Here is a 25,517-nt window from a genome sequence, read left to right on the forward strand (position 1 = left end):
GAAGAGGTAAGAAGGATTCTCCCCTACAGCCTTCAGGGAGTGTGGCCCTGCTGACATCTTGATTTTGAACTTCCAGCCTCTAGAATTCAAGAAACTATGCTTGTATTTTAAGTCCCCAAGTCTGTGGCCATTTGTTACGGTATCAATGAGAACCTCGTGCAACGGTCAAGGATAAGTTGGTTGATGTTGGTCGTCAGAAGTCGAACCTCCCACCTTCAGGCCTCAGGATAAGCCTCCTATGGCCCGCCACCTCCCTCCCCCAGGTGGCTGGGAAGCTGACCCTGTGAGAGTGGCCACGTCTGCCTGAGCTCCAGGGCTTCCCCCATGGGTTTTACTCTGCTTCCCGCCCCAGCAGCCAGGACAAGGATGCAGAGACTGCCTCCGGGCCTCTGCAGATGCTGGGCTTGCCGGTTCTCTGCGGGGCACCATTCGTCACTGCTGCAGGGAGGCGGCTGAGGCCCAGCCCCAAGGTGACCCATGCCTGCTACACAGAGAGCTCTACACAGATCTATTCGGTGGGGCCCCGGCTGTAAACCGCGGGAGATCACATCCCCTGGGGGCATCTGAGTACCAGGCCCCTTGGTTTCTGCCTAAGGAGGGCTAAGGATTGACACCTACCCCAGTCTGGAATGGCGCAGACCCCACAGAAAACAGAACACTGATGAGGAGGAGGGAGCGAGGCCCTGGCTGGGCTGCAGCTCAGACCGGAGGTCCTTCTGGCCACTGAGCTTCAAGACCCAAGTGTAAGACTGGCTCACAGCCTTACAGCTTCTTTCTGCCACTGCCATCTTATCTCTTAGGTCTCTGCTGTGCAAAGAAATACCCAGAGGCCCGAGAGCTAACCCACGTTGGCACGCCCCAGACCCCAGTGTAGGTGAATGCCAGAAGATTCTAGGCAGTGCTTCTTCTTACTTACAGAGCAGACCCCTGTGTCCAAGCCTCCGAAGTGTGTGCAGAGTGCTCCCAGAGGAGGAGGGCATGGACCCTCCTCGGGCACCAACTCAGCCTGTAATTCAGGCACTGTCCGAAGTCAAGACCATTCACAGATGCTCTATGTCTGATCTGAAAGACTTTTCCTGAATTTTGTATTCTACTCCATGAAACAAACCTTTGTTTTAGTAAAAAACAGTGGCCTTTCAAATTAGTTACAACTAGATTACTTACCCCGTGCTCCTCCCCTGCCCCCCAGCATCTGGTAGAAGTGATGCGTTTTCTGATAAGCTCTGTGGATGTTCTCCCTTGTTGCTGGTTTGTCACACAGTAGGCCCAGAGGAGGGTGACTGGGAGGTGGGCTGGTGAATCTGCAGGAGGGAGGGAGCCAGGCCAGGAGGAGCCAGCAAGGTATACACATCAGAGAGCCCTGGAATGTCCCCATGTGGGCAGGAAGCATCTAGAAGCTTCCTGGGGCCAGTCTCACAGCTGGAATGGCCCCTCCTGTTGCCCCTGGGCTGCGCCTCTGACCTCAGGGTCAGAGTGTGGTCTCCCACTCCTGGTGGGTGGAGGCTGCTATTAGAAATCAGCCGGCCGGGGAGAGGCTGGCAGGAGCATGGCCACAGGCCAGGGACAGGTGGCTGGGAGGTGAGGGGAGGTGGACAGAGCTGGGGACCATCCCAGCTACACACCTTCTATCTAATAGCAGTAAAGGTGTGGTCACAGAAGGCCAAACAGGGAGACCAAATCCTGCTTTTTCTTCTCTCCACCTCCTTACAGAGGGGCAAGGCTCGCATCTTCCACACTTCTAATCCGGAGCCTGGCTGCCCCAGAGGGCTGGCTTACTGGGTACTCTACTCTGGGCCTGGTGACCTGGACCAGAAGTTGCCAGGGTGTCTGCCCTGCCCCCGAAGCAGGCCCCTAGGGGATGAAATGAGAGCTACTGCTCACCGCTCTGCCTCAGATGACAAGGTCCTTCCCCTACTGAAGGTCAGCAGGAGACCTGCCCAGATGGCTGGCCGGCTGAACCCAAGAAAGCTGCATCCACGCCTCCCTTCAATCCTCTCACCCGGGCAGGAGGCTCAGCCACCCAGAGACAATTGAAAATAGAGTCTAAGAATAAGCTGCTTAGTGGGGTTTGGAGAAGGGCCCAGCAGGTGGGGGTGGGGGGGCAGGGCCTTGGGGAGCATCAGCTGGTTGCAGAGGAGAGAACCAGGCACCCCGAACTTCCAGGGATGGGGTTACTTAAAGGTGTCCCAGGGTCCTTGACCAGATGGGAGCCCCATCCCCTCGGTTCTAGAGCTGCAGGATCAAGCCACCTGGGTTTATGCTTTTTGCAAACACAGGCCCAGCTGAGGCCATCTAAACATACAGCACCTCTTCCCCACACTCAGCAGAGCCTTGGCTGTCTGCACTGGACCCGAGGCAGGCAGGAGTGACACTTCCCAGAGGCCTTCCCGAAATGGTCTCCAGGGTAAACTGGCTGCTTGACTGCCTCTAGTCTGGAAGAGGTCCCATTGCTCCCCAAATGCATGGCTGGCCCGCCCCAGAACACCCTGGGGTCCTGGGTCAAGCAACCTGTGGAAATTTGCTCTGAGTCTGAACCTCTGGGAGAGGAAACGGTGAAACTGGTAGCTCCCTGAGAGCCTTGGGTAAAGGAAGCGACTGTTGCACCTCCTGGGATCCTTGCTACTCCCCACCCTCCGCTCTTTCCCATTCCTCCCAGCCTGGCTGCCTGCTCAAGCTGGAGGTCTCAACGGAAGAGTCACTTCCTCCGCGAAGCCTTCCTGAGCACCGCGCTGGATGTAGCTCTCTTGATGTTTCCCGTGGCACTTCATTCACTCACGCAATCATCCCTAAGACAGATAGGAACCGTGGCCCGCAATCTGCCAGCCTGTTCTAGGCAGGGGGGCCAGGCACACGGGACCTGTGCCCCCTCCAGAGCTAACAGAGCGGGGCGGGAGTTGGGGGATGGAGGCCCCTAGGTCTGGGGGAAGCGATGCAGCACCCGCGACCCCAGGGGCTGCGCTCCCCAAAGTCGGCCTGGAGCCGGTAGATGCCGGCGGCTGCGGCTCTTCCCGGTTCTCCCCCTCCCCCGTTTCCATGCGCCATCTCCGCTTGGATGGCAGTGTCTAGCTGAGATTCGGGGGAAGCGGAGCCCCTGCGCAGATGACACCCTGCGGGGACGATCGCCTCCCACCCGCTCTGGCTGCTCAGACAAAGGCTGCGCCCCAGCTGCGGCCGCTGCGCGTGTGGATTCCGTGTCCACGTCCCCCACCCAGTCTTCAGTTTGGCAAGCAAATCGATATTTTAAACAAACGAAAGCAGAAATTCTCTTCTCAAACAACTCTCCCTCTCTAGGATGGGGGAGGGGCAAAGAGCGCCCCCGGGATCGCGAGCGGGGCAACTGACGTGGGGCGGGGGCTGGGTCCAGAAACGCGCGCCTCCAGAGGCGGCCGCCAGCACGGGAGCGCGCAGCCCTGGCCGCGCGTCCCCGCTCTCTCCCCGCAGCGGGCGAGGGCCGAGCGGTGCCGCAGTCCGCGGGGAGGGCGCGGGCGCAGCTTGCCCGCCGCTTCGCGCAGGGCCACTGCATTGCAGCTGCGCCGGGTGTGCAAGCGTGCGTGTGTGCATGCGTGTGTGCGCGCCCGTGTGTGTGCACGCAGCCGCGCCCCAGTTTGCCAGGCGCTGTGGTCCCCGCGCCCCTTCCCTTTCCGCCGCCGCCCCTCCCCGTCGCCGCAGCGCGCGCGCCCGCACGTCCCCGCGGCTCTAACAGAATTTGCCCGGTAACCGTGGGGGCGGGAGGGACTGAACTGAGGAGCTGCGGAACCCGAGGGGAGGGGAGCCGAGAGGAAGGCTTCACATAGCCTGGCCGCTGCGGCATCTTCTGCGACACACTTCTCCACTGCCGGGTCACAGGGTTGGCCAGAGCACCGGGGACCCCCACCCTCTGGGCTGTCCCAGCCGTCCTCTCTGCACTGAGAGGATTATGCCCCGGGCGCTGTGGTTGACCCCCGACCCCCGCCCTCGTTATTATTTATCGGGCTGGATAAATGAGGGTGGCTAAGTCACTTATATTCATTGAGGGGGTGGAGAACTAGGAGAAGGACGCTTTACTCCTCTACCCTGGCAGGATGGGGGTAGGGGGGGGGCGTCTCATGGTTCCTGTGCTCCGGACCCCTTTCACCTCCCACTATTGAAAGGATGCCTGGTCAAGCCTAAAGGGAAGGAGATTCACGGGGTCCTTCCAGGTCCCCATCTATTCTCTGTCTGAGGGTGGTCCTGCCTTCTCCCTGCCCCACCTCCTGTCATCTCTCCTGTGTATTCTGCCAGGGGCTGGGGGATGTTTATTTCAACCGGAGGCCTAGGGAGGTCAGAGCTCCAAGTCCCTGCAGAGGGGGCTGCTGAGGAGCAGTGTCCAGCTTGGCCGAGGACTCGGGGGTGTGCTTCTCATGGAGCAGTTAAGGTGGCTTCCCTTCCCCATGGTTCCTGTCAGAGCATCTTCCCCTGCAGGCACCCTCCTGGATAGCTGGCTCTCTGTCTTTCCCCCTGGGAGGCAGGGGGCAGCTGATATTTCCTGTGCTTCCAGGTGAGGCACTGCCTGGCTGGACTTGGCTCTCTGAAGTGCTCCATCTCCCAGGTGGGTCCCACACTGACTGGTCCTAGCATCCTTCAGTCACCCTGGAGGTGACCTGGTCACTGAGGGAGAGCCAGGGCTCTGCAGAGTTCCCTGTTCCCTTTCCCATTTGTCCTGCAAAACTGAAACCGGATTTCCTGAACGGGAGCCCCTGGTCACCCTGCCCTTCTCCGTTACATCCTGCGGGTCATCTGGCTGGCTGTGGCCGTGGCCAGGGTGGCTGCCAAGGCCAGCCTGGTGCTTCCAGGCAGCCACTGCCAGGCGCAGATGCCTGCTGACCCAAAGCCACCTCTGGGAACAGCTCAGTGGGTTCAGTGGCTGGGGTGGCTGCCAGGCACCCTGTCCCTTCTGGGGCCAGGGCTGCAATGAGGCTGAGGTTTACACCCTGGGTGGCTCAGGAAGGCTGCCAAGGCATGTACCCATGCCCAGAGATCCTCCAGTGGCCAGCAGCAAGGGGAGGTCTGAGAGGGGAGAAGGCAAAGGGGTGCTGTGGATGGGAAAGGGGAGCTTAAGGAACTGACCCTACAGAGGGCCCTGGGTGAGCTTAGCTGAGACCTAACACCTTGGGTTGGCATGGTCTCCAGCAAGGGATCCCACAGACGGGCACCTCTGCAGCTGCCCTGATACTAAGGGCAGGTTCGGTCATTCTTTCCATTCTGTCTCTGTCCAGAGAAGACCATCAGCTCAGCCCTCCAGCCAATTTCGGAGCTTCCCTTGAGCATGTTCAGGCATGGAAGGGCAGTCTCTGACCTTAGCGCCCTCTTCCCCAACCCCCTGCCACCCCTGTGGAGCAAGGCAGCTGCTCCTAGAGAAGCAGCCTCGGAGGTCACATCCAGCCTCCTCCCTTGGAGCCACCGGGGGCTCCCTGGCCCTCCACCCTCAGCCCTGAAGGTGATCCTGGGCTTGTGTCAGATGCTCTATAGGACAGTGCGAGCTCAGTCGCTCAGTCATGTCAAACTCTTTTGCAGCTCCATGGACTGTAGCCCGCCAGGCTCCTCTGTCCATGGAATTTTTCAGGCAAGAATACTGGAATGAGTTGCCCTTTCCTACTCCAGGGGATCTTCCCGACCCAGGGATCGAACCTGCGTCTCCTGCATTGGCAGGCGGGTTCTTTACCATTGTACCACTTGGGAAGCCTGTGCAGGGCAGAAGCCAAAGTAAAAATAGCCTAGATGCAGGAGTGATGGGTGGGGAAGAGTTTCCATAAGAAGGTTTGGCTTATGGGCTCTAAAAGGCAGAAGCACTGGGCACACAGCCCCGAAGTCCACCCTTGGAATCAGAAAGAAGCCCACCATGGGCTGCCTTCCCCCCGGCCTTGCCTCTGAGAGGCTCAGGGCTTGGTGATGGCCTCCAGGAGCCCCTCTGCTTCCAGGAACTGCCCTGAGTGGGTGGTGGGGGGGCTGTAAAGGATGCTTGGACCTGGCTGCTCCGGGGCTATTGAGAGAGGCTCAGCAACTTGGGGGTTTGTCTGGCTGCTCAGATCCCCTGGCAGCCCTGGGCCCAAGCTCACAGACTCACTGTGTCCCAGGGAAATGCCGAGATTAAGGTGAGTCTCGCCAGGTGAGACTTGGGCCCCGGGCAGAAGTCAGGACACCTGGGTGCTTCCTCGTTTCTCACGCCTTGTGCTCAGGGTTCCCAGGTGTCCCTTTCCCTTGGGGCTTGGCAAGGTGACCCGAATGCCCTTCTTACCGTCCAGTGACAGCCAGTCGTGCTGGGAGGACGGGAGTGTGGGCAGGGCCCGAGCTTTGTACTCAAACACCACCGAGTTGGAGATGATCTGGTTGTTGAAGGCAACTTGTAGGGTCACAAGACCAGTGTCATGGGCTGAAAGCAAAAGAAAGACCAGTCAGGGCGGGGGTGGGGGTGGGGCACGGACCGCCCCCCGCTTGTGTACCACCCCAGGGTCTGGAGGAGCCGCTTCCCTCTGTTCCTCATGGATTAGCCCTGTCTGGGCCTGCTCATTCCTCGAGGCCAAAATGCAGTGCTGCTTCTACTAGAAGGCTTTTCTGGGGGCTGCACTCAGTCATTGCCCCTTGATCACTCTAGTTTGTCATTGCCTGTTTGCTCCCCTGCCCTGTCGGGAGGATAGGGACTGGGAGCTCAGTACAGATTTGTTGAATGAATTAGTGAATGGATGAATGAACGGTCCTCCACTCCACCGCATGGCTGACTGAATCCTCCCCCTCCAGTCCATCCTGGGGGAGAGGTTGGGTTCATGTCCAGCATTTCCTTTGGGTTCCTTTGTGCTCATATCTGTTTGGTCCTTTCCTGCAAGCATGTCCTGACTCACTTAGCATGGCCTGCCTTGTATTTTCAGAAGTTCTGCCTCCCTAATGGAGGCAAGGGCTTCGTCTGTGCCTGTTACTCTGAGTCCAGTAGGGGCTGGGCTGGGGGCTGGCAGGAAGCTTGTGCCTCCCTATCAATGCCTGGACATCAAACTTTGGAAAGACAGGCCCTTATGGGCCTCAGCAGCTGTTCTGACCTCAGTACAGGGCCCAGTGAAAACTCCTGGTTGAGTAATGCATGGGATATTCTCACTGTCTCCCGGCCTCGGGCAGAGACCTGCTTTGTTTCTGGGGGAGAGGCTGCTGTTGAAGTCTTGCGGGCCGGGGGGACTCTGTGGGCTGCTCCACCCCTCCAGGCCTCATCCCCCCACCTCCACTGGGATACAACAGGGTTCTGTGCTCTCTGCCCTGCTTGTCTGGAACCAGCGATTGGGGCCTCCCCAGGACAGGTTTCCAGGGAGGACGCACCCAGGGATCGTGTTACTGTTTGGGCTCTTGGTTTTTCGAAGCTTAGCTTGGAGGAAGCTGTCCAAGTCAGCTGCTCCCGGGGGCAAAGGAAGGCTCTGGCTTCCCTGGGAGGACGGGTGGTGTAGGCTCACTTCCCGTGGGAACACCAAGTCATTCACTTGTGACAGCTCTCCATCCCAGGTGGAGGTGTTACATCATTGTCCCCAGAGTGGGTCTTCAGGAAGTCATTGCCCCAGGATGGCCCGCAGTCTTATTGTCCCCCCTGTGCTTTCTGCCCTGGTGTGGCTCCTCAGATCCGGGTCACAAGCTGGCTTTGTGGTGGGTGGATGGGTGGGGGGCAGTGTCTGCAGGACCTCCTGCTGTGCCTCTCTGGGCAGGGAGCCCCAGCCAAGTCCAGGCTCCAACTACATCCACGGGGCAGACCTCCGAGCTCGTGGTCACGCGCCTTCCCTGGTGATTTGCCTGGTTCACCAACAGAAGGGCGGGGCGTCAGTGCTCATCCGTCTGACCGCTCCCAGCTCTGCTCCTCTGAGCATGCCTTGCTGGCCCTGGGGAGTTCAAGGATTCCCTGCACCAGATGTTCCAGCTGGAAGGTCCTCCCCCTCCGCTGCTCATCTTCCACCATCTCCTGGCACCTGCACAGCCTGCAGTGACATTGGAATGGTGGCAGATCCAAAGGTGCCCTGTCTGTCCCCAGAGAGATGCAACAGAGAGCACCTGTCACCATCTCCTGGGTCTCAGTCTAGCGGTCCCACGCACACAGGCCCATCACTCAGGGTACTTCTTGGATTCTTTCCTTCCCCTGCATTCAGTCCATTAGTGTCCTGGGTCCATTGACTTCTCTCCATCTCAATAGCCACCATGCCAGCCTGGGCTGTCATCACTTCTTCCTGGCCAGATGCCTGGGCATTAGCCTGCCTTAGCCTCCTGCCCAGGGCATCCTCAGCACACCTGAGACCTACCTGTCCCTGCTGGGATGGTGTCGGGGGGCCACACTCGGGAGCCTCCACAGGACACAGGTGGGAGTGTGTTCCCCGGGAGATCCCTCCTCCTTAAGTTGGGAAGGATTACCCCTCTGCTGCTTCCTGTGGTTTCTCTGCTTCCTTCTATCCTCCTACAATCCATTCTTCCACACACCCAGAATAATCTTTAATTTTTTTAAGAAAAGGTTTTTTTGTTCTTTGTTTGGCAGCATTGGGTCTCAGTTGTGGCACATGCATCTGCGTTGCGTCATAAGGAATCTTTTGTTGCAGCATGTGGACTCTCTGTGGCTCACAGCCTCAGTAGTTGCAGCTCGCAGGCTTAGTTGCCCTACAGCATGTGGGATCTTAGTTCCCCGACCAGGGCTTGAAGCAACATCCCCTGCATTTCAATGTGGATTCTTAACCATTAGACTGCCAAGGAACTCCCCACCCAAAATCATCTTTCAAAGACATAATTTAGATCAGGCTACTCCCTACTTAAAACGAGTGGCTTCCATTGCAGATAAAACCAAATCAGACTCCTTCTTGTGACTCAGAAGGTGGGACATGATTTGTACCCTGCCATCTTCTCTACCCTAGCTGTCTCCCACCTTTGTATTTCTTCAACTTACCCAACCTGTTCCTGCCTCAGGGCCTTTGCACTTCCTTTGCCCACAGCCTGGAGGCTTTTCTCCTACTTTTCCCAGGACTGGGTGCATCTCATCATTCAGGTTCCAGCCTAATGTCCCAGCCTATGGGAGGCCTTCCCTCATCAGTCTGTCCAAAGGAACTTCTCTTAATGCATTATCATATTCTAGTGTTCTGGTATCATTTTCTCCAGTTACCCTGGCTATTTCTTTGTTTCCTTGTTTTGTTTTGTTTTGTTTTGTTTTTGTCTCCTGAAGTAGAATGTAAGTTCCAGGAGAGATGAGCTCTGGTCTGTTCTGACCTCCTCTTTATGTCCAGGGTCAAGGTCAGTGCCTGGACTGTTACAGTCTCTCAATAGGTGTTTGTTGAATGAATTGCTTAAAAACACAGTGCACTCGCTCATCTTCTTCTTTTTTTTAAGTGATGGGAGGAAAGAAGATATACAGGGGGAACATGGTTTTTTGTTCTGTTTTTTTTTTTTGGCTGTGCTGGGTCTTCATTACTCTGTGGGCTTTTTCTAGTTGTGGTGAGAGGGGGCTTCTCTTCGTCGCTATGGGGGGGCTTCTCATTGCGGTGACTTCTCTTATTGCAGACCATGGGCTCTAAGTGTGAGGGTTTCAGTAGTTGCAGCACTCAAGCTTCAGTAGTTGTGGCTCCTGGGCCCAAGAACACAGGCTCAGTAGTTGTGGTGTATGGGCTTATTTGCTCCTTGGCATGTGGAATCTTCCAGGATCAGGGATTGAACCAAGTCTCCTACATTGGCAGGCAGAGTCTTTACCACTGAGGGAAGCCCTGCTCATCTCATTTTGAACTTCATTTTGCCTTTGGTGCCTCCAAGGACACCAGGAGAGAGCGCCAAAGAATTGATGCCTTTGAACTGTGTTGTTGGAGAAGATTCTTGAGAGTTCCTTGGACTGCAAGGAGATCAAACTAGTCAATCCTAAACAAAATCAACCCTGAATATTCATTGGAAGGACAGATGTTGAAACTGAAGCTCCAGTACTTTGACCACCTGATGGGAAGAACTGACTCATTGGAAAAGACCCTGATGCTGGGAAAGATTGAAGGCAGGAAGAGAAGGGGACGACAGAGGACGAGATGGTTGGATGGCATCCTGGACATGAGTTTGAGCAAGTTCTAGAAGTTGGTGATGGACAGGGAAGCCTGGTGTGCTGCAGTCCATGGAGTCGCAAGGAGGGACTGAGGGACTGAACTGAAGAGATTGACTCCAAGGACTCCAGCATGGGGCTGTCAGAAAGTCCCAAAACAAAGTCTTCTTGTTGTTGGTAGCGAGGGTTGGGTGGGAGGGGACTCCGTCATCTTCTTCTGAGCCTGGGTTGCCCTTCCTAAGTCTCAAGTCCTCTTTCACTGCTGCTTCACTTGGGCTCAGTGGCCTGACTTGGTGTCTCCCTCCTGACCTTGGAACATTCCTGGAATCTTGCAGGAGGGTTTCCATGCCTGTGTCTTCTGCAGCCAGTGATGGAGGGGGAGCTGACCAGAAGAACCGTGTTCTTGGTCAGGGTCAAGTCTCTCCATCCATGTTGCCCGGCACATGCACCAGGCCGGTGGGTGGGGCCAATTTGCACCCCCTGTGCCCCCTTCTCCCATTCTAGTTCCTCAGGTGGCCTGGCTTGTGCTCACAAGCCTCTGAGGCCTTCTTGTCAGCAAGGCCAGTTTGGTTCTCCTTTCAAATGTCCTTCATTTAAGATCAGTTCCAATTTCCCTGAGCCTTTGGGAGACCCAGGGCAGAGGTCTTCAAGCAACCAGCATCATCCCCCAAGCCAGGGTGCAGCTTGTTTGCATGACCGACTCCTTTCTGACTGAGAGTTCCTTGGGGTCAAGGTCAGGGTTAGGGGCTGGGTCTTGGCCTCCATTCCAGGTACCTACCAGTTCCTGGCATACTGCTTGATGAATGAATGAGTGCAAAAACCAGGGCTATTTTACAGAGTGACATGTTTCCATTTGGGCCTCAAAAGAGGGATGTCTAAACGGGATCCCCTCTTTGTGGTCAGGGGTAGAACAGGGCAGGTCCCCTGGCTCTCAGGCTACCTGAGCCTCCCTGGGTCCAAGACGCAGGATGCTAGGGGAGCCTGAGCCACTGGGAGACATAGTGGCCTAGGCAGACTCTCCTGCAAGCTGCCTGCTCTGGGGACCCAGAGATTCTCTGGGTCCAGGAGAACTGCCTGCTGAGACCTAAGCAGCCATGGACCCCTCTCCCCAGTCCCCTGCCTGCTGCTGAGGACAGAAAGAGCAAGGCCTCACTCATGAGAAGCTTCATGAATTGAGCCTGTGAGCCTGAAACTTCCTGAACCTGCCCTCCTCTCAGCCCCTTTGCCATCTGGTCGGTGGTTTTTAGAGATGCAAAAGAAGGGGCTCAAGAGGTCAACCCCTGGGCTCAAGCCATCACATGGTAACTGGCTGATCTGGGATGTCTGATGTGACTGCTCCACCGCTCGGGGTTTGCCAGGTCCTGGCCTGGGACACCATCCAGAGGGCACACAAAGGCCGGTCTTTTTTTATTTTTTTTCGGAGGGGTCAGATAACTCAGGACAGGCAAGGTCTGGGTCCTCAGCCAGGCAAGAACCAGGTACAGGAAGTGGTATCTATTTATAGGTCGGGCCAGTGCCGTTCCAGCAGCAGGTGATAAGTGGGTAGGTTAATAACACACTGCCCCCTCCCCCTCCCTCGCCAGCAGAAGTTGGGGGCTGCATTAGCGACAAGCCGCCCCGAGCTGTGATAGGCTGGCCCAGCCTGGCTGACATCCAGATGGCTGTGTTCCAGCCCCAGGAGGGCTGCTGGGAGTCTGGGAGCAGCAGGACCGAGTGGGAGCCAGCCAGGCCGCCACTGGTGGGGGCAGGGCCAGCAGGGGAGGCCGCCAGGGGCAGCAGCCCTGGCTCCCTGGGTGTTTGTGGTGAAGAGGTTGCTGTATTCAAGTGGAAGCTGAGCCGGTGAGCCCAGCCCTGGAGCCAGGCATTCTGCTCTGATGGGCTTTGTGGGGAGATGGAGAGACAAGAATGTTCCACGTCAGCTCGGGAGCCCCAGGTTGGGGGCATGGTGGGGGCGAGGCAGACATCTAGGGTGGCCGGAGGTTCAAGCTGGACCACCCCAGGTGAACCAGGCCCCTGGCACCGACCAGTTCTACACCTGACTTGGGGACCCCCGCCCTCACTTCTCTTCCCCCCCACCCCTAGCTCCACAGGGAGCTCTCTCTCTCTCTCCACTTTTGTAGTCACCGTGGCTTCAGATGACATGGAGTGGGACTCTTCACCCTCACCACCCACCTCCTCCTCTGCCTCTCTGTCCGTCATCTGGGCCAGCCGAACAGGTCATCCCTGGGACAAATGGTATCTAGGAAGGGCAGGTCGAGGGGTCACGTCAGCACCAGCCCAGGGAACAGAAAACTATGAGCAGATTGGAGTAGATATCCATCCCCTTTCTGTGACATGCCAGGCACTGTTCGAGCCCCAGGGGACATATGACGTCAGCACCAGCCCAGGGAACAGAAAACTATGAGCAGATTCGAGTAGATATCCATCCCCTTTCTGTGACATGCCAGACACTGTTCGAGCCCCAGGGGACATATGGTGACCAAAAAAGACACAGACCCTGTCCTCCTGGAGCCCACAGGCCAGTGGGGAGGCAGTGATGACTGGAGGTCAAGGGCAAGTTGACCAGACAGGGATACCAAGCTATGTGGACGACGATGAGTGCCACCTGAGCGAGAGGAAGGTCAGAGCCGTGGGAAGAGCACACGGGGTGGGGGGCCACTGTCCCCCCAGAATGGAAGGAAACCATGTGCTTGTACCTCTGGCCACGGGGCGGCTGGAATCACCGATGTATAAAAAGGAGTTTGTGCGGATTACTCTCAGTTTGACGCCCCCTCTCCCGTGGCCTGCTGGGTCTTCTCCATCCCTCTTGGACCTGCTCTGTGTCCCAGGGGACTGGTCCTGTGGAGCGGATGGCCTGGGCTCTCTCGTTCTTGTGACTTCTGCTTGGCTTGGGCCATGGGAGAGGGCTGCGGTGTGGCCCCAACCCCAGAGGTAGCTCCTGTCTGGACCCCTCCACCCACCGTGCTCTCACCAGCTCCCATCACCCTTCAGGTGGAGGAGAGTGGTTAGAGCTTTCCGCTGCGGCCAGTCCTGGGAGTGCCCACCTGGCTCGCGGGTTGACTAAATAGTCCTCCATCAAGGTCTCTTCAAAACCCAGCCAACCTCACCTGTGCCCCCGTCTCACTGACGTTCTAATAGCTGATCTGGGACTCACTCCTTCACAGTGCAGGAAACTGAGGTCCAGAGAAATGCCACAACTTGCCCCAGGTCACCCTCCTCCCCCGGCTGACCCAGAGCCCAGCGCTCTGGGGCCCCATGGCCTCTGCAGACAGGCGGCCGTCTCTCTCACCTGGGCAGTAGCAACGCAGCACGCCGGGCTGAATCAAGGACGCAGGCACTGAGATCTGGTCGAACAGGCAGCTGTAATTATTGCTGGCTTCTTGCCAAGGGCCTGTGATGAGAACCTTCACTCCTCCCTGGAGGGAACAGAGGCCAGCAGGGGGAGGGGGTCAGCCACAGAGGGACACGGGCCTCCATGGCTGCACCGCTCAGACGGTGGTCCACACCCCAGCCCACATGCTTGTGGAACATGCAGGCTCCCCATTCCCATAAGCCCTACTTTATTTGTTTTTAAACTTTTGTTTTGTGTTGGGGTATAGCCGATTAACAATGATGTGATAATTTCAGGTGCAAAGCAAAGGGACTCAGCCATACATGTACATACATCCCTTCTCCCCCAAACTCCCCTCCCATCAGGCCGCCACATGACAGAGCAGAGTTCCCTGTGCTGTATAATAAGACCTTGTTTGTTATCCATTTAAAATGGTACAAATGAGCTTATTTATAAAACAGAAACAGACTCACAGACTTAGAGATCTGACCCATAGTTACCAGGGGGGATGAGTGGGGGGAAGGGATAGTTACGGAGTTTGGGATCCATATAAACCCCACATTTGAGAACCACTGTCTCAGGACTGTGTCAGGGAGAAGGGACCCAGTTCTCCTCCCCCTGGTGTACCAGGGTCTTCAAGACGCCCTTTGCCTTTCTCAGCTGGCATCCTGCAGGGGGATGGCAGTTCTAACCCCTGATCCCCTCCCAGAAGTGGAACTTTCAGCTCTACCCAGAAGGGAGCTGCTGCTGCTGCTGCTGCTAAGTTGCTTCAGTCGTGTCTGACTTTGTGCAACCCCATAGACGGCAGCCCACCAGGCTCCACCATCCCTGGGATTCTCCAGGCAAGAACACTGGAGTGGGTTGCCATTTCCTTCTCCAATGAAAGTGAAAAGTGAAAGTGAAGTCGCTCAGTCGTGTCCAACTCTTCGCGACCCCATGGACTGCAGCCTACCAGGCTCCTCCATCCATGGGATTTTCCAGGCAAGAGTACTGGAGTGGGGTGCCATTGCCTTCTCCAATGCATGAAAGTGAAAAGTGAAAGTGAAGTTGCTTAGTTGTGTTTGACTCTTAGCGACCCCATGGACCGCAGCCTACCAGGCTCCTCTGTCCATGGGATTTTCCAGGCAAGAGTACTGGAGTGGGGTGCCATTGCCTTCACCTAGCCAGAAGGGAGCACAGTTTGTCAAACCTTTCCCCTCAGGATGCAGCTGAGAAACTGGCCGGGGGGGACCTGTGGAAGGTAGAGGAGGGGAAGGAGGGGGCGTTCTCTTTCATTTGCTTGTGGACAGATTGCGGGAACTCTGAGCTGTGGAAACAGGCCTGGGCATCTCAGTGGCCCTCCAGGGAGTGGACATGGTGGTGGCGAGGATGAGGGGAGACCCAGGATGCCCAGGGTGTGGTGGGGAGAGCCAGGGAGATGGATGATGATGGCGATGGGAAAGACAGCAAAACAGAACATTGGGAGGAGCACTCTGAATGGGAGGGGCTCAGAGGTCACTCTGGGCTGGATGGGGGCTTCCTGCTGGGGGCTGGGGATTGGGTGAGACTGCGCATGGCCTCCTGACTCTGGGCTGAGCCACGGAGGGCACCCCTCTGTACCGCCCGCATGGCTGGCCGCCCCCTGACTGTGTGCACATCATACACGCAGGCCCCAATGTAGCAGGGCTGGGCTGCAGCTGCCCTCACAGGGCCAGGGTGGGGCAGGGGGAGGGAGGAAGGGGGGTGGCGGAGGGTGGCTCAGATGACCTTGCTCAGCTCAAGGGGAGAGGGCCCCAGAGGCGCCCAGGTGCAGGAGGGCGCAGGAGAGGAATCAGCACTCCCTGACCGCCTGCTGGAACCAGCCAGGGCAGACACACAGCACACGGATGGCCTCATGTCTCGGTCCCCTGGGCAGTCCTGTTTTACTGTCCGAGCCTTATGATTTAAAGCACCCTGTCCTGCCTGATGGGGGCAGCATGGTGATGGTGTAGGTACCCCACTCAGGGCTCAGACTGCGGTCACTGAGTCGGGGAGGCTTGCCCTGGGGGTGCAGAGGGTGAGGTGGCTGGCCTCTAGGGCTCCCCCGGCTCTCCTAGGGTGGGCCAACGCAGGCTCCAGCCTCCTTGCCCAGCAGGGGGCCAAGAGCTGCCCAGGACGGCATGGAGGGCACCGCCTAGTGTCCAGGCAGGAAAAGTCAAGAGGCGTACCTGCTGGAGACCAGGGTGGTGGAGGGCGGGTGAGAAGCGCCTCACTTCTCCAGGCCAGAGCCCAGATCCCAGCTCCCCTGCTGCTCCTAATGCCAGTGAGACACTCTCTCCTGCTCACTGACCCGTTCTTGGGTGACCTGTCCTTGGCACTGGCCCATCCATGCCCCCAGCCTCAACACAGCACTTGCTCTGGAGGCTCCCCACAAGGCTCCTTGGAAGCAGACCTGGAGCAGGACTGGCCTTGGGTGTCCGTAGTGAGAGGCCGAGAGGTGGGCCCCCCCACGGGCCAGCAAAGAAAGGAGATTCCCCCTTGGAAGGGGCTCTCCCAGACTGCAAGGGGCTCTCTGAGACTGGAAGGCATTTTCTGTGTGCTCTTAGAGGGGCCTTCCTTCCTCTGCCCGGAATGGCTAGGAAAATCAGCTTCCTGCTAGACAACCAAAGTTTAGAGGGTGGTAGAGAGATCTCAGGACCAAAAGCCAAAAGCAGGAGGCCCGCCCCTGCCCTCCAGTAGCTGTGTGTCCTCAGGCAAGTGGCCCACCCTCTCTGGGTGGCATTTGAACTCTAGGCACGCTCTGGCCTTAACAGTCTTTGGTTCTGACATATGGCCCCAAGGAGAGTTTTGGAGTTCTGTCAGCATGGCAGGGCTGGGGCCGCATCCATGGGTCCCTGGGTCTGAGCGTGGGTGCCTGGCTGGGAGTTGTGCCACATGACTCGGGAGAGCCTAACTTTGGGGTGTCTTGGAGCACCCGAGACCAGTTCAGGGTACAGTGGTCCCTGGATCCTGGGTAGAGGAAGTGCAGTGGCTTCAAGAGGCCACAGAGAGTTACTCTGTGAGAAAAAAGGAAAAATTAAAAAGAAACAATAACCCCAATCAGTAGCTGCTAGCATGAAGCCAGGGCTGCTGTGAGGAACAAAGGACTGCAGAGATTACTGGAGAACATCAAGCCCTTCTCCATGGAAACTGCTGTGGGAGGGGCTCAGCATCCATCCCGTTCAGGAGGGGGTTTCCATGGCAACATTGGCCTGGCTGGGCTGAATCACTGTGACGCGGGCACCTGATAGCTCTAATTGCAGACTCCTGTGCCTGGTGTGGCAGGAGCGTCAGTGGAGGGAGATGACGCAGAAGGGCTTGGGGGAGGAGAGACAGCAACACATGCTACCTGCGGTCTCTGTGCCCCTGGAGCCCTGAAATAAAGGCCCTGGACTTCTGATGCACCTAGGGAGGGTCCTGGAGGCCTGGGGGAACATCAGCATGTGTGTGTGTGTGTGTGTTAGGTGAACAGGTGGACACAGCAGAGGGGAAACGGGAGCAACCTGTGGACAGGTAGAGGGACACTCCAAGAAGAGACAGAAAGATAGCCCTAACCTTAGCATCCCTCTGAAGTGGGTGCTTAGACACCCTCAAATTTTAGAGCCAGGTGAGGACACTGAGCCACTGACTTCATATTTACAGACGAGGAAGCATCCCCAGGCCTACGTCTTGCTGCAGAGCCCTCCACAAGCTTGGCAGAGCCTGGCTAGAATGGTGCCCCTGACAGGTGGAAGTGGGATTCTTCCTGGTGAAGGGGTGAGCATCCCCTGCTAGCTGATGGGGGGGGGGCTGTGATGGGAGTGGGGAAAGGGGACAGTGGGGAAGATGCTGTCTCCTGCAGGAGAACCCAGGAGGGCCAGTTCCTGCTGCTGGACTGGGCAGGGGGGAGGAAATGGCTGCAGACCCACTGGGGCCTCTGCCAGAGGCCTCCCCACGCCCCCACATCGGGCTCCAAAGCGCCTGGCTGGGTGGCATCTGCCCATTTCCCAAATCAAATTGAGTCTGAGCTGCTTTTGTTTCTGGGTAGCTGGAAGCAGCGAGAGCTTCTGCAAAAGCAGGCTGGCTGCTCCCTCCCGACAGTAAAGAATCTGCCTGCAATGCAGGAGACCAGGCACCCAGGCTGTCAATCCTTTCCTGTTCCCGTGCCGCCCTCTCGTGGCGAGCTGCTGAACTGACCTTCTCCGAGATACAGTTCAGCGATCCGCAGGCCCGCGCTTGGATGTTGGAAGGAGAGGGCCAGGCTAGCCAAGGGCCCCTGACCAGTGCCCGCAGCTCCCAGGGCCTTGGGGTGTGTAGTCAGCTCACAGGCCGAGCGCAAGGGCAAAAACCTTCGCTTCCTTGGGCTCCAGGGAGACTCAGAGCATCCTGAGGACCAGATCCCAAGGCTGTGGACTTGGGCCTGGAGGCCACCCTGCTCAGCAGGACACCGAGGCCCGGAAAGCAGGTTTCAGAGTCAGGCTCAGGGAGGCAGCACCCCAACTCCCAGCTCTGACCCCCCCACACCCCAGTCCCAGGGCTCCCTCTTGGCTTCTCTGAATTGCAGGCTTAAGCCCCGCGGGGGGCGGGGGTCCAGCTGCTGGGCTGAGCTGACTTATCTCTCCAGAGGGACAGGGTCACACTGAGCCACACCGAGGGCAAACTGAGTCAGAATCTTGCAGAGTCTTAGAGCGACCGTGGGGATGGGGGGGGCCCATGGCGGGGTGCCCATGAATATGGACGGAAGAGGCAGGCACTGGTGAAGCTGTTCATTGAGTCCTGACAACACCCCAGTGAGGAAGACAGGAAAGCAAGCCACCTTGGCTGAAGCCACCACCGGCCAGCCAACAGGGGACAGGATTTTAATTTGGACTGTGTGCTCCCAGCCCCGTGGTCCTCACCACATAGGGGAGCCACCTCTGGACACCTGAGCTTTGAAGCGCCTGTTGCCTGTGGACCCAGAGCTGCTCTGATACCTGCTGTATCTCTGGGAAGCTCCTGTCCCAAGGTGGGGTCACTGCCTGGGCTGACAGAGCATCTGAGAGCTGGGGACATTCGTGCACAATGAGCAGCCTCTGCCATGACCACGGCCACGGCAGGAGGACACGGAGAGGAGCCTGGGCCTTGAGCTGCGAGGTCCACGGAGTAATAACCAATAACATAATAATGAACTACTGATTACTTGCTATGGACCAAAGACTTTACCAAGCCCTTCTGGCACCTCGCCTCACCCCGAGGCAGGCACTGTTATCACCTCCACCTGATAGGTGAGGAAACCGAGTCACAGGGAGGGAAAGTCACAGCAGAGCCAGGATTGACACCCAGAAGTGGACCCCTGAGATGTGTCCTTCACTCTGGGCATCACTGGTCCCTTCACCAGGGCCTGGGGGAGCCTCAGAAGCAGAGATGGGCTCTCAGGAGAGTTTCATTTCTCAGGAACCCCGTAAGCTCTGTCCCAGTGTGAGCATCAACCAGGGAGCCCCTACCAGTGCCTGGGTCTGTTTAGCCAGCACCCCTGCCCTGCCTGTGCTGGAAGATATTTTTGGGGTGTGTATCGCTGCCTTTTGGTACCCTTTGAGCTTCAGGGTCTTTTAGGAGCGCCCTTCCTGGTAGCAGTCCCTGCCCCGGCAACTAGGCAACGTGTCAGTGGAGCCAAGGGAGCCATGGGCACCCGCCTGCAGCCTGGGGAGAAAGTGCCGATCTGGGCCCCAAGGCGCTGCTCCCCAAGCACCTGGCAGGTGGCCTGGGAGGGGGCAGGGGCATGGCCTAGTGGGCAGCAGGGGGTTAGGGAAGGCTCGGGCCATTCTGTCCCTTTCCTATGCCATTCTACTTCACAGGAACAGCAAAGGTTCCTTCCTTCACTACCTGCACCAACCTGGAAGACCAGGGTTTCCTGTGGTCCTGGGCTTTGGAGCAGTGATTCTCGACATCAGATCTCAGCCCCCCAGGAACCAAGGACAGACCCAAGGAGGGGGCTGAGGCCACAGGCGGGAGAGCCTGGGTCATGTAACATGCCTTTGATCTTGTTGAGGCTGGATATACCCCCAAATCTCACAGATGACTCTTCAGAAACTGTACCCGCCCTCTCAATTTGATGGGAATTAGTTTTGTTGAAACAAATCAAAAGCAATGGATACAGACGGTCTATGGTGGTGATGGTGGATTTTCAAATGGTTTTCCAGCAGCCCTAGGATGCTTTTTCAAAAAAAAAAAAAAAAAAAGCAAAGCAAAGCAAAATATGGATGGAATCTTAACATATCAGCCAGGTGACAGTGGTGATAGCAAACACTGATCCTGGCCCAGCTGGGAGGGCCACCTGGCCTCCGAGGAGACCCCTGCTCCTATGAGAACTGAGAACACTCCTTGAGAGAGGTGGGGGTATTTCTAGTGCCATGGGGACAGAGGTAGGGGACTTGGCCTGCACCGCCCAAAACTTCAAAGGGAGGGCAGCCACATGCAGACGAGCATCTCTTGCTACATGCTGGCAGGTGGGCAGGTGGTGAGGCAGGTGGGGCAGGTGAGGCAGCTGGGGAGGTAGGCAGGTGAAACAGGTGGGCAGGTGAGGCAAGTGGGCAGGTAGGGCAGGTGAGGGGTGGTGACGGCAGCAGCAGCTTACCTCCGGGTAAGACCACTCTGGGGAGTAGTCGGTCACCATGAACACCCGTCCGCTCTGCTGCAGCATCCCCAGGGTGCCCGAGGCCGAGGCGGCCGAGACCACCTCAGCGACGTGCATGTAGGCCATGGTGCCGGCCCCGCCCTCGGCGCTGCTCAGCTGCAGGCCCCCCTGCTGGGGGCTACAGCAAGGGATGCACATCTCAGCCTGGGTGAAGGGGGCGCGGGCCCCGTCCTCCGACTGTGAGAGTGCTGTGCCATCCCCCGACACCAGCTGGTGCCCGTAGATGGTGCCGCCGCCCCCCTCCACGGAGATGAAGTCATTGATCAGGTCGGAGAACTGGTTGCTGAAGGAGATGTCAAAGTGGTCCAGGCTGAGCTCCATGTTGGAGGCGTTGCCAAGGCCGGGCTGGGCCACGGGGTAGAGCCCCTGCACCACATTTCCCGGGAGGAGGGGGACGCCCCCGGCACTACGGATCACCCCGGTGGGCTCTGGCTGCAAGTAGTGCTCAGAGCTACAGGCCTGCAGCTCCCCGGACTTGATCAGGCCCTCACCCCCTTCAGCCACCTGTGAGGTCTCCATGGTGACCTCTCCTTCCGTCGCCATGGCCTGGAAATTGGCCTGAAACTGCATGAGGTGGAGGGAGGATGTGGACTCGATCCGCGTCTCCACGTGGCCGCTGCAGGAGCTGGTCTGTGATGAGGCCTCCGTTTTCACTGTGGGCATCACGAAGGTGCCCCCAGAGTCACTCAAGCTGCTGTGGGCGTTCTGCTCGATGGGGAGGGGCTTGCTGGCATCCTGCAGGAAGAAGCTCGGGGAAGGGGTCTGGTGGACGTGGGGGCTGTGGCCCGTCTGGCTGAAGCTGGACGTGTAGTCCTTGTTGGAGTCTATTGCACTGAAGTCCATTTGCTCCAGCGTGGTGCTGGGGCTCAGGCCGCCACCCGACGGCAGGAGGCTGGAGCCGGCGGTCAGGGTGAGGGAGCTGGACGCTGCAGCTGCTGCGGACGAGGAGTAGGCTTCTTTGGCCATCTGCTGCTCAAAGGAGGTGTCCTCGGTCTTGATCTCCTTGGTCAGGACGGTGGTGAAGCCAAAGCCCCTCTCCACGGGTGGCGAGTGCCGGACGTTTGTGCTGACCATCTCGGCTTTCAGGCCTCCGCCCCCATACGTCTGGCCCTGCTTTGGGTTATTGAGGAAACAATCGGGGTCAAAGTTCATGGTGGTTTCTGGAATCTTCCGGCCCCCGTCGAGGGTGGTGGAGAGGACGAGCTCTTCGGACACGTTGGTGGGCAGCATGGACAGGCTCTCCGAGCTGCCCGTGGTGGGGAAGGCGAACTTGTGGCCGTCGGAACTCACAGCCAGGACGAGGCCCTGAGAGGCGTCGGGCGAGAGGAGGTGGTGGTTGGGGCCGGCGGTGGGGGACATGGTGTACACGGCCTCGTTGGTGACCTCGGACATGAACACCGTGGCGCTCTGGGACAAACTCCCCATCACGGACGCCACCGCCATGCTGGACACGCCCGTGACCACGGGGCTGTCCACCATGTCCGGGTCGCTGTTGAGCCCGCTGCTGATGGACACGGGGGAGCTCTGGGTGGTGTCGGGGACCTCCACCTGGTTGGTGGAGGAGACCTCCGTGCTGTTCTGATGCAGCAGCACGGGCTTGGCCACCTTGCCGTTCCTCTTCTCTCGACTCGAACCCTTGCCGTGGTGGCTGTGCTCCTGTTTGCCCTCCGACACGTCATTGTGCTGCACCTCCGCGTGGCCCCCGTACCCCCCCGCCCGCGGCTCCACCTTCGGCGAGATGATGCGGTGTTTGGCACTGTTACACTTGTGGTGCACGCTGCTGCCCGCTCCTGTGGAGATTGCAAGCACAGCACACACGTGCACACACACACGGGTACACATACATGCACACGCACCAGAGAGTCAGAGCAAGGGCTGCAGGGGGCCCCGTCCCTGAGTGCTGGGGTCAGGCAGAGCCCAGCCTGGGAGTCCAGGCAGGCCCTTCGCCCCACCCTGTCCTCGAGGCTGGCATGGGACAGACTCTCAGGGTGTCGGGCCAACTTACCCCACCTGGGTTCTCACATGCCCTCTGTAACCATCTTCCCGACCTGGACTCTTTGTCCCAAATGGTCTTTTCAAATAGTAATCGAAGCACCCCAGTGCATGTGTGGTCGGGAAGGAGGGGCTGGGAAGAATGTAATCCTCTCGGAAAATCCTTCCCACCCTCGGAAGCATTCACTCACTGAACTGGGCCTTGCTGGCCAGAGGGGCTCAGTCCAGGATGCTGACTGGGGCCCTCCCCCCTCCCAGTAAACGTTCCATGACTGCCCAGCAAGCCCCTCTGGGACTGAAAGCCAGAGGTTGATGGTGTGTGTGTGTTTGGTGGGGTAGGGTGGGGTGACTGGGAGGGAGGTGGAAAGCAATGAACTCTCCCTGGACTAGCTCTTAGGCCCCAGGACCAAAGAGGGTTCTAGACTTCACTCCAGAGGCAGAAAGGTTTTTGGGGCTACCACCGCCTGTTTAGCTAGCCTGAGCCTGTCCTTGGCTCTTTGTAGAGTGAGATCCCTCTAAGACCTGAGCAAGGACGGAGCCCTAGCTCTCAGTTGAGTGGCAGAAAAGAAAGAGCCTCGGGCTCTGAACATTTCTGAGCAAGCTGCACTTAGGGCTCTACCTCCAGGCCTCCACTCCTGTGTAATTTTCATTCCATCTGATAAGGGTGACTCTGCTTTTGATGAAAGGGTGGATTCTCCCCTGATCTTATTCCAGCCTCACTAAGATTCCTAAATGCATGAAGAGTTCTCAAAGAAGCAGCATGACCCTCTAATGGAAATAGCTAATTAAGGCAGCTAGGGAGTGAAGAACTACATTTCAAAGAGCAAACACCATTATCAGAAGCACAGACACTCGGGATGGGGGTGCAAGACACTGTGTTCTTGGAGGAGGCAGAGGTGAAAGTGAGAGGCTTAGCTTGAGCGGTCCTACTCACTCAAGGCTGACTCCCTGAAAAAGCCTGTTGGCCCAGTGCCCCAGGGACCTGGGCTCCTGCTTCTGATGCCTGAGATACTGGGGTCTGGAAGGCACCTGGGGCGGGTGGATGTGCACGGTGGCCCAACCCCGTGCACTCCTGACTGTACTGCTCACATTCCAGAAGGAGGTGTTTATCTGAAGACTGTTCTCTCCTGCCCAAAGGGGGCTGCCCTGCCAACCTCACCAGTCCCACCAGCCCCACCAGCTTCATCAACCCCACCAGTCTCATCACCTCGCCAACCCCACCAGCCCCACCAGCCCCACCAGCCCCACCAGCCCCACCAGCCTAACCAGCCTCACCAGCCCCACCAGCCTCACCAGTCCCACCAGCCCCACCAGCCTCACCAGGCTAGCCAGGCAGGATAAAGGAGGGTTGCCCTGCGTGCTGTGGCCTGCTCATGACTGACCCCTTCCCCTCCCAGACGTCACACCTGCTGCCTGGTAGCACCCCTCGCCCACATGCCCGCCGGTGGCCCGGCTCACCCAGGCTGCCGGTGCAGAGGCAGTTGTGAGTCCGCGGCGGCGGCTTGGTCTGGTGGCTGTCGAGGATCTGCTGCACCAGCTGCTCCACGGAGAAGCCCGAGCTGCTGTTGCCATTGCTGCATGTCCACTTGATGCCGTGGACTGTGGGGAGAGAGGCGGGCGAGGGGGGGGTGAGGTCAGAGGCCACCTGTGCCTGGGGGAGGTCCGGGGAGGGATGGGGCCTGAGCCTTCCCCGGAACGCAGCCCACCTTCTGCTGGCAGGCTGACTCCAAGCACCACAAAGCGATGTCTGTAGGAGGGGAGAAGGGAGGGAGGAGAGGGGAGGGCCAGGCTGCCCCATCACAGCCCCTCCCCTGGGGAGCTCTGTGCCCCCCACCCCTGCCCCCCGCCCTATCTCCCATTCTTGCTTCCTGTGGTGCCGCACGGGGAGGGATGGCCCAGAGAGTTGCTTTGGTTTTGCAAAGCTCAGGTGCATCTGGTGGTTCTTCAAGGGGTCATGGAGTGGAGGGACAGAGAGCAAGCGTGGGGAAGGAGAGGTCCAGGAGGCTGAGGGACCTCCCCAGAGTGCAGGCTGTGGAGATGTGGAGGAGAGATGTTGGCTGGGGGGTCCGGCTCCCAGCAGGATGGACGGCCAACCCTGGCGGAAGGGGCACTCCAGCTTCCTGCTCTCACCAGACTTTTCAGCCTCAAGGGGCCGCAGGTTGGGCTGGGGGAGAAGGGGCTGGACCGAAGGGCCCACACAGCTTGGACAATGGGTGCCCACTGATGATGACCGGCCACCTGGATGACCGCCCTGGAATTTTAGCTCCACCCTCCTCTACCCTGGACCGCTGCTGTCCCTGGTGTTGGAGTGGGGGCCCGGGATGGCTGAGGGTGGGCTCCCCACCTGCCTGGCAGGACGGGGCTGGAGGTATAAACGAAACGACCTGCCTGGCTGAGTGTGTGGACTGACTGAGCTTCACGCCCGCTTGCCCTGCTGTCCTTTCTCAGCTGGAGCAGACCCGGCCGAGAGGCGGCTGAGCCCGGGCTGGCACGCTGGGCACATGGCACATTCCAGCTCTCTCTGGTGGCTCCGGGGGGCCTGGGCCTGGAGGCAGTGAATTCACAGCCCCAGGGTTGGGGCTAGTACTGGGGATTGCAGGAGGGTCCCAGGTCCCTCTGAAGGGAGGATGGTGGGAGCTGGTAGTCTGGGAGGAGGAGCAGGGCATCAGGGCACAGGGTCAGAGTAAGGAGAGACCAGGGGTTTTGCCAGGCAAGAACTGTTTCCCTTCTTCATTGGTTAAGCTGGTCTCACGTGAACTCCAGGCAAAGCACTGTCACAACTTGCAAAGCCTTCCTTTGCTTTGTGAGGGGCATAAGGAAACACATAGGGAAAGTCTACACAGCAGGTAACTTCCCTGGTGACACAGATGATAAAAAATCTGCCCGCAATACGGGAGACCTGGGTTTGATCCCTGGGTCGGGAAGATCCCCTGGAGCAGAAAATGGCAAACCACTCCAGTCTTCTTGCCTGGAGAATTCCCTGGACAGAGGAGCCTGGTGGGCTATAGTCCATGGGGTCACAAAGAGTCAGACACGACTGAATGACTAACACAGAGCAGGTGGGAGCTGGATTGGATTCAGACCTGGATTGGAGCCCAGGCTGTGGTCTTTACTTGCAGTGTGAATTTGGGCAAGTCACTAAACTTCTCTGAGCCTCAGTTTCCTCATCTGCAAAATGGGAATACAGGAGTAGCCACCTCACAGGGTGGCCTGGGGGAAACCCCGATCTCCTGCTTGGCATTCTGTGTGGTCCCCACCAAGAGTAGCTGTTGTCATCAGCGTTAACGGTGATGCAATGGTGGCAACACAGAGCACAGGATGCTGGCCCTGCCCTGCGGGTCGGCTGATGCAAGGGGAACAGGCCGGGACATCCACAGATCGCTCAGCCTTGGGACGGGCAGGGAGAACTCCATGGTGCTGTCCATCTCACTGCTGCTCGTCAGTGCCTTCATGTAGAACTTGAGTGGTTTTTCAAAGAAATCCCGTGTGTGAGTGTTGTGATCTGCCGG

General features: G+C 58.2%; 1 protein-coding gene across 1 annotated transcript in view; it reads right to left on the reverse strand.

The window, feature by feature from the left end:
- CAMTA1 (calmodulin binding transcription activator 1) overlaps window positions 1-25,517 on the reverse strand; it is a 943,590-nt gene that overhangs the window by 83,076 nt on the left and 834,997 nt on the right. The window contains exons 8-11 of the mRNA XM_065935842.1: window positions 23,467-23,607; window positions 19,957-21,806; window positions 13,326-13,452; window positions 6,254-6,388 (exon numbers count right to left, since the gene is read on the reverse strand). Of these exons, the coding sequence (XP_065791914.1) occupies window positions 6,254-6,388; window positions 13,326-13,452; window positions 19,957-21,806; window positions 23,467-23,607 (2,253 nt within the window). The remainder of the gene's footprint in view (window positions 1-6,253; window positions 6,389-13,325; window positions 13,453-19,956; window positions 21,807-23,466; window positions 23,608-25,517) is intronic.

Source organism: Muntiacus reevesi, chromosome 5 (assembly GCF_963930625.1).
Source record: "Muntiacus reevesi chromosome 5, mMunRee1.1, whole genome shotgun sequence".
Classification (NCBI taxonomy): domain Eukaryota; kingdom Metazoa; phylum Chordata; class Mammalia; order Artiodactyla; family Cervidae; genus Muntiacus; species Muntiacus reevesi.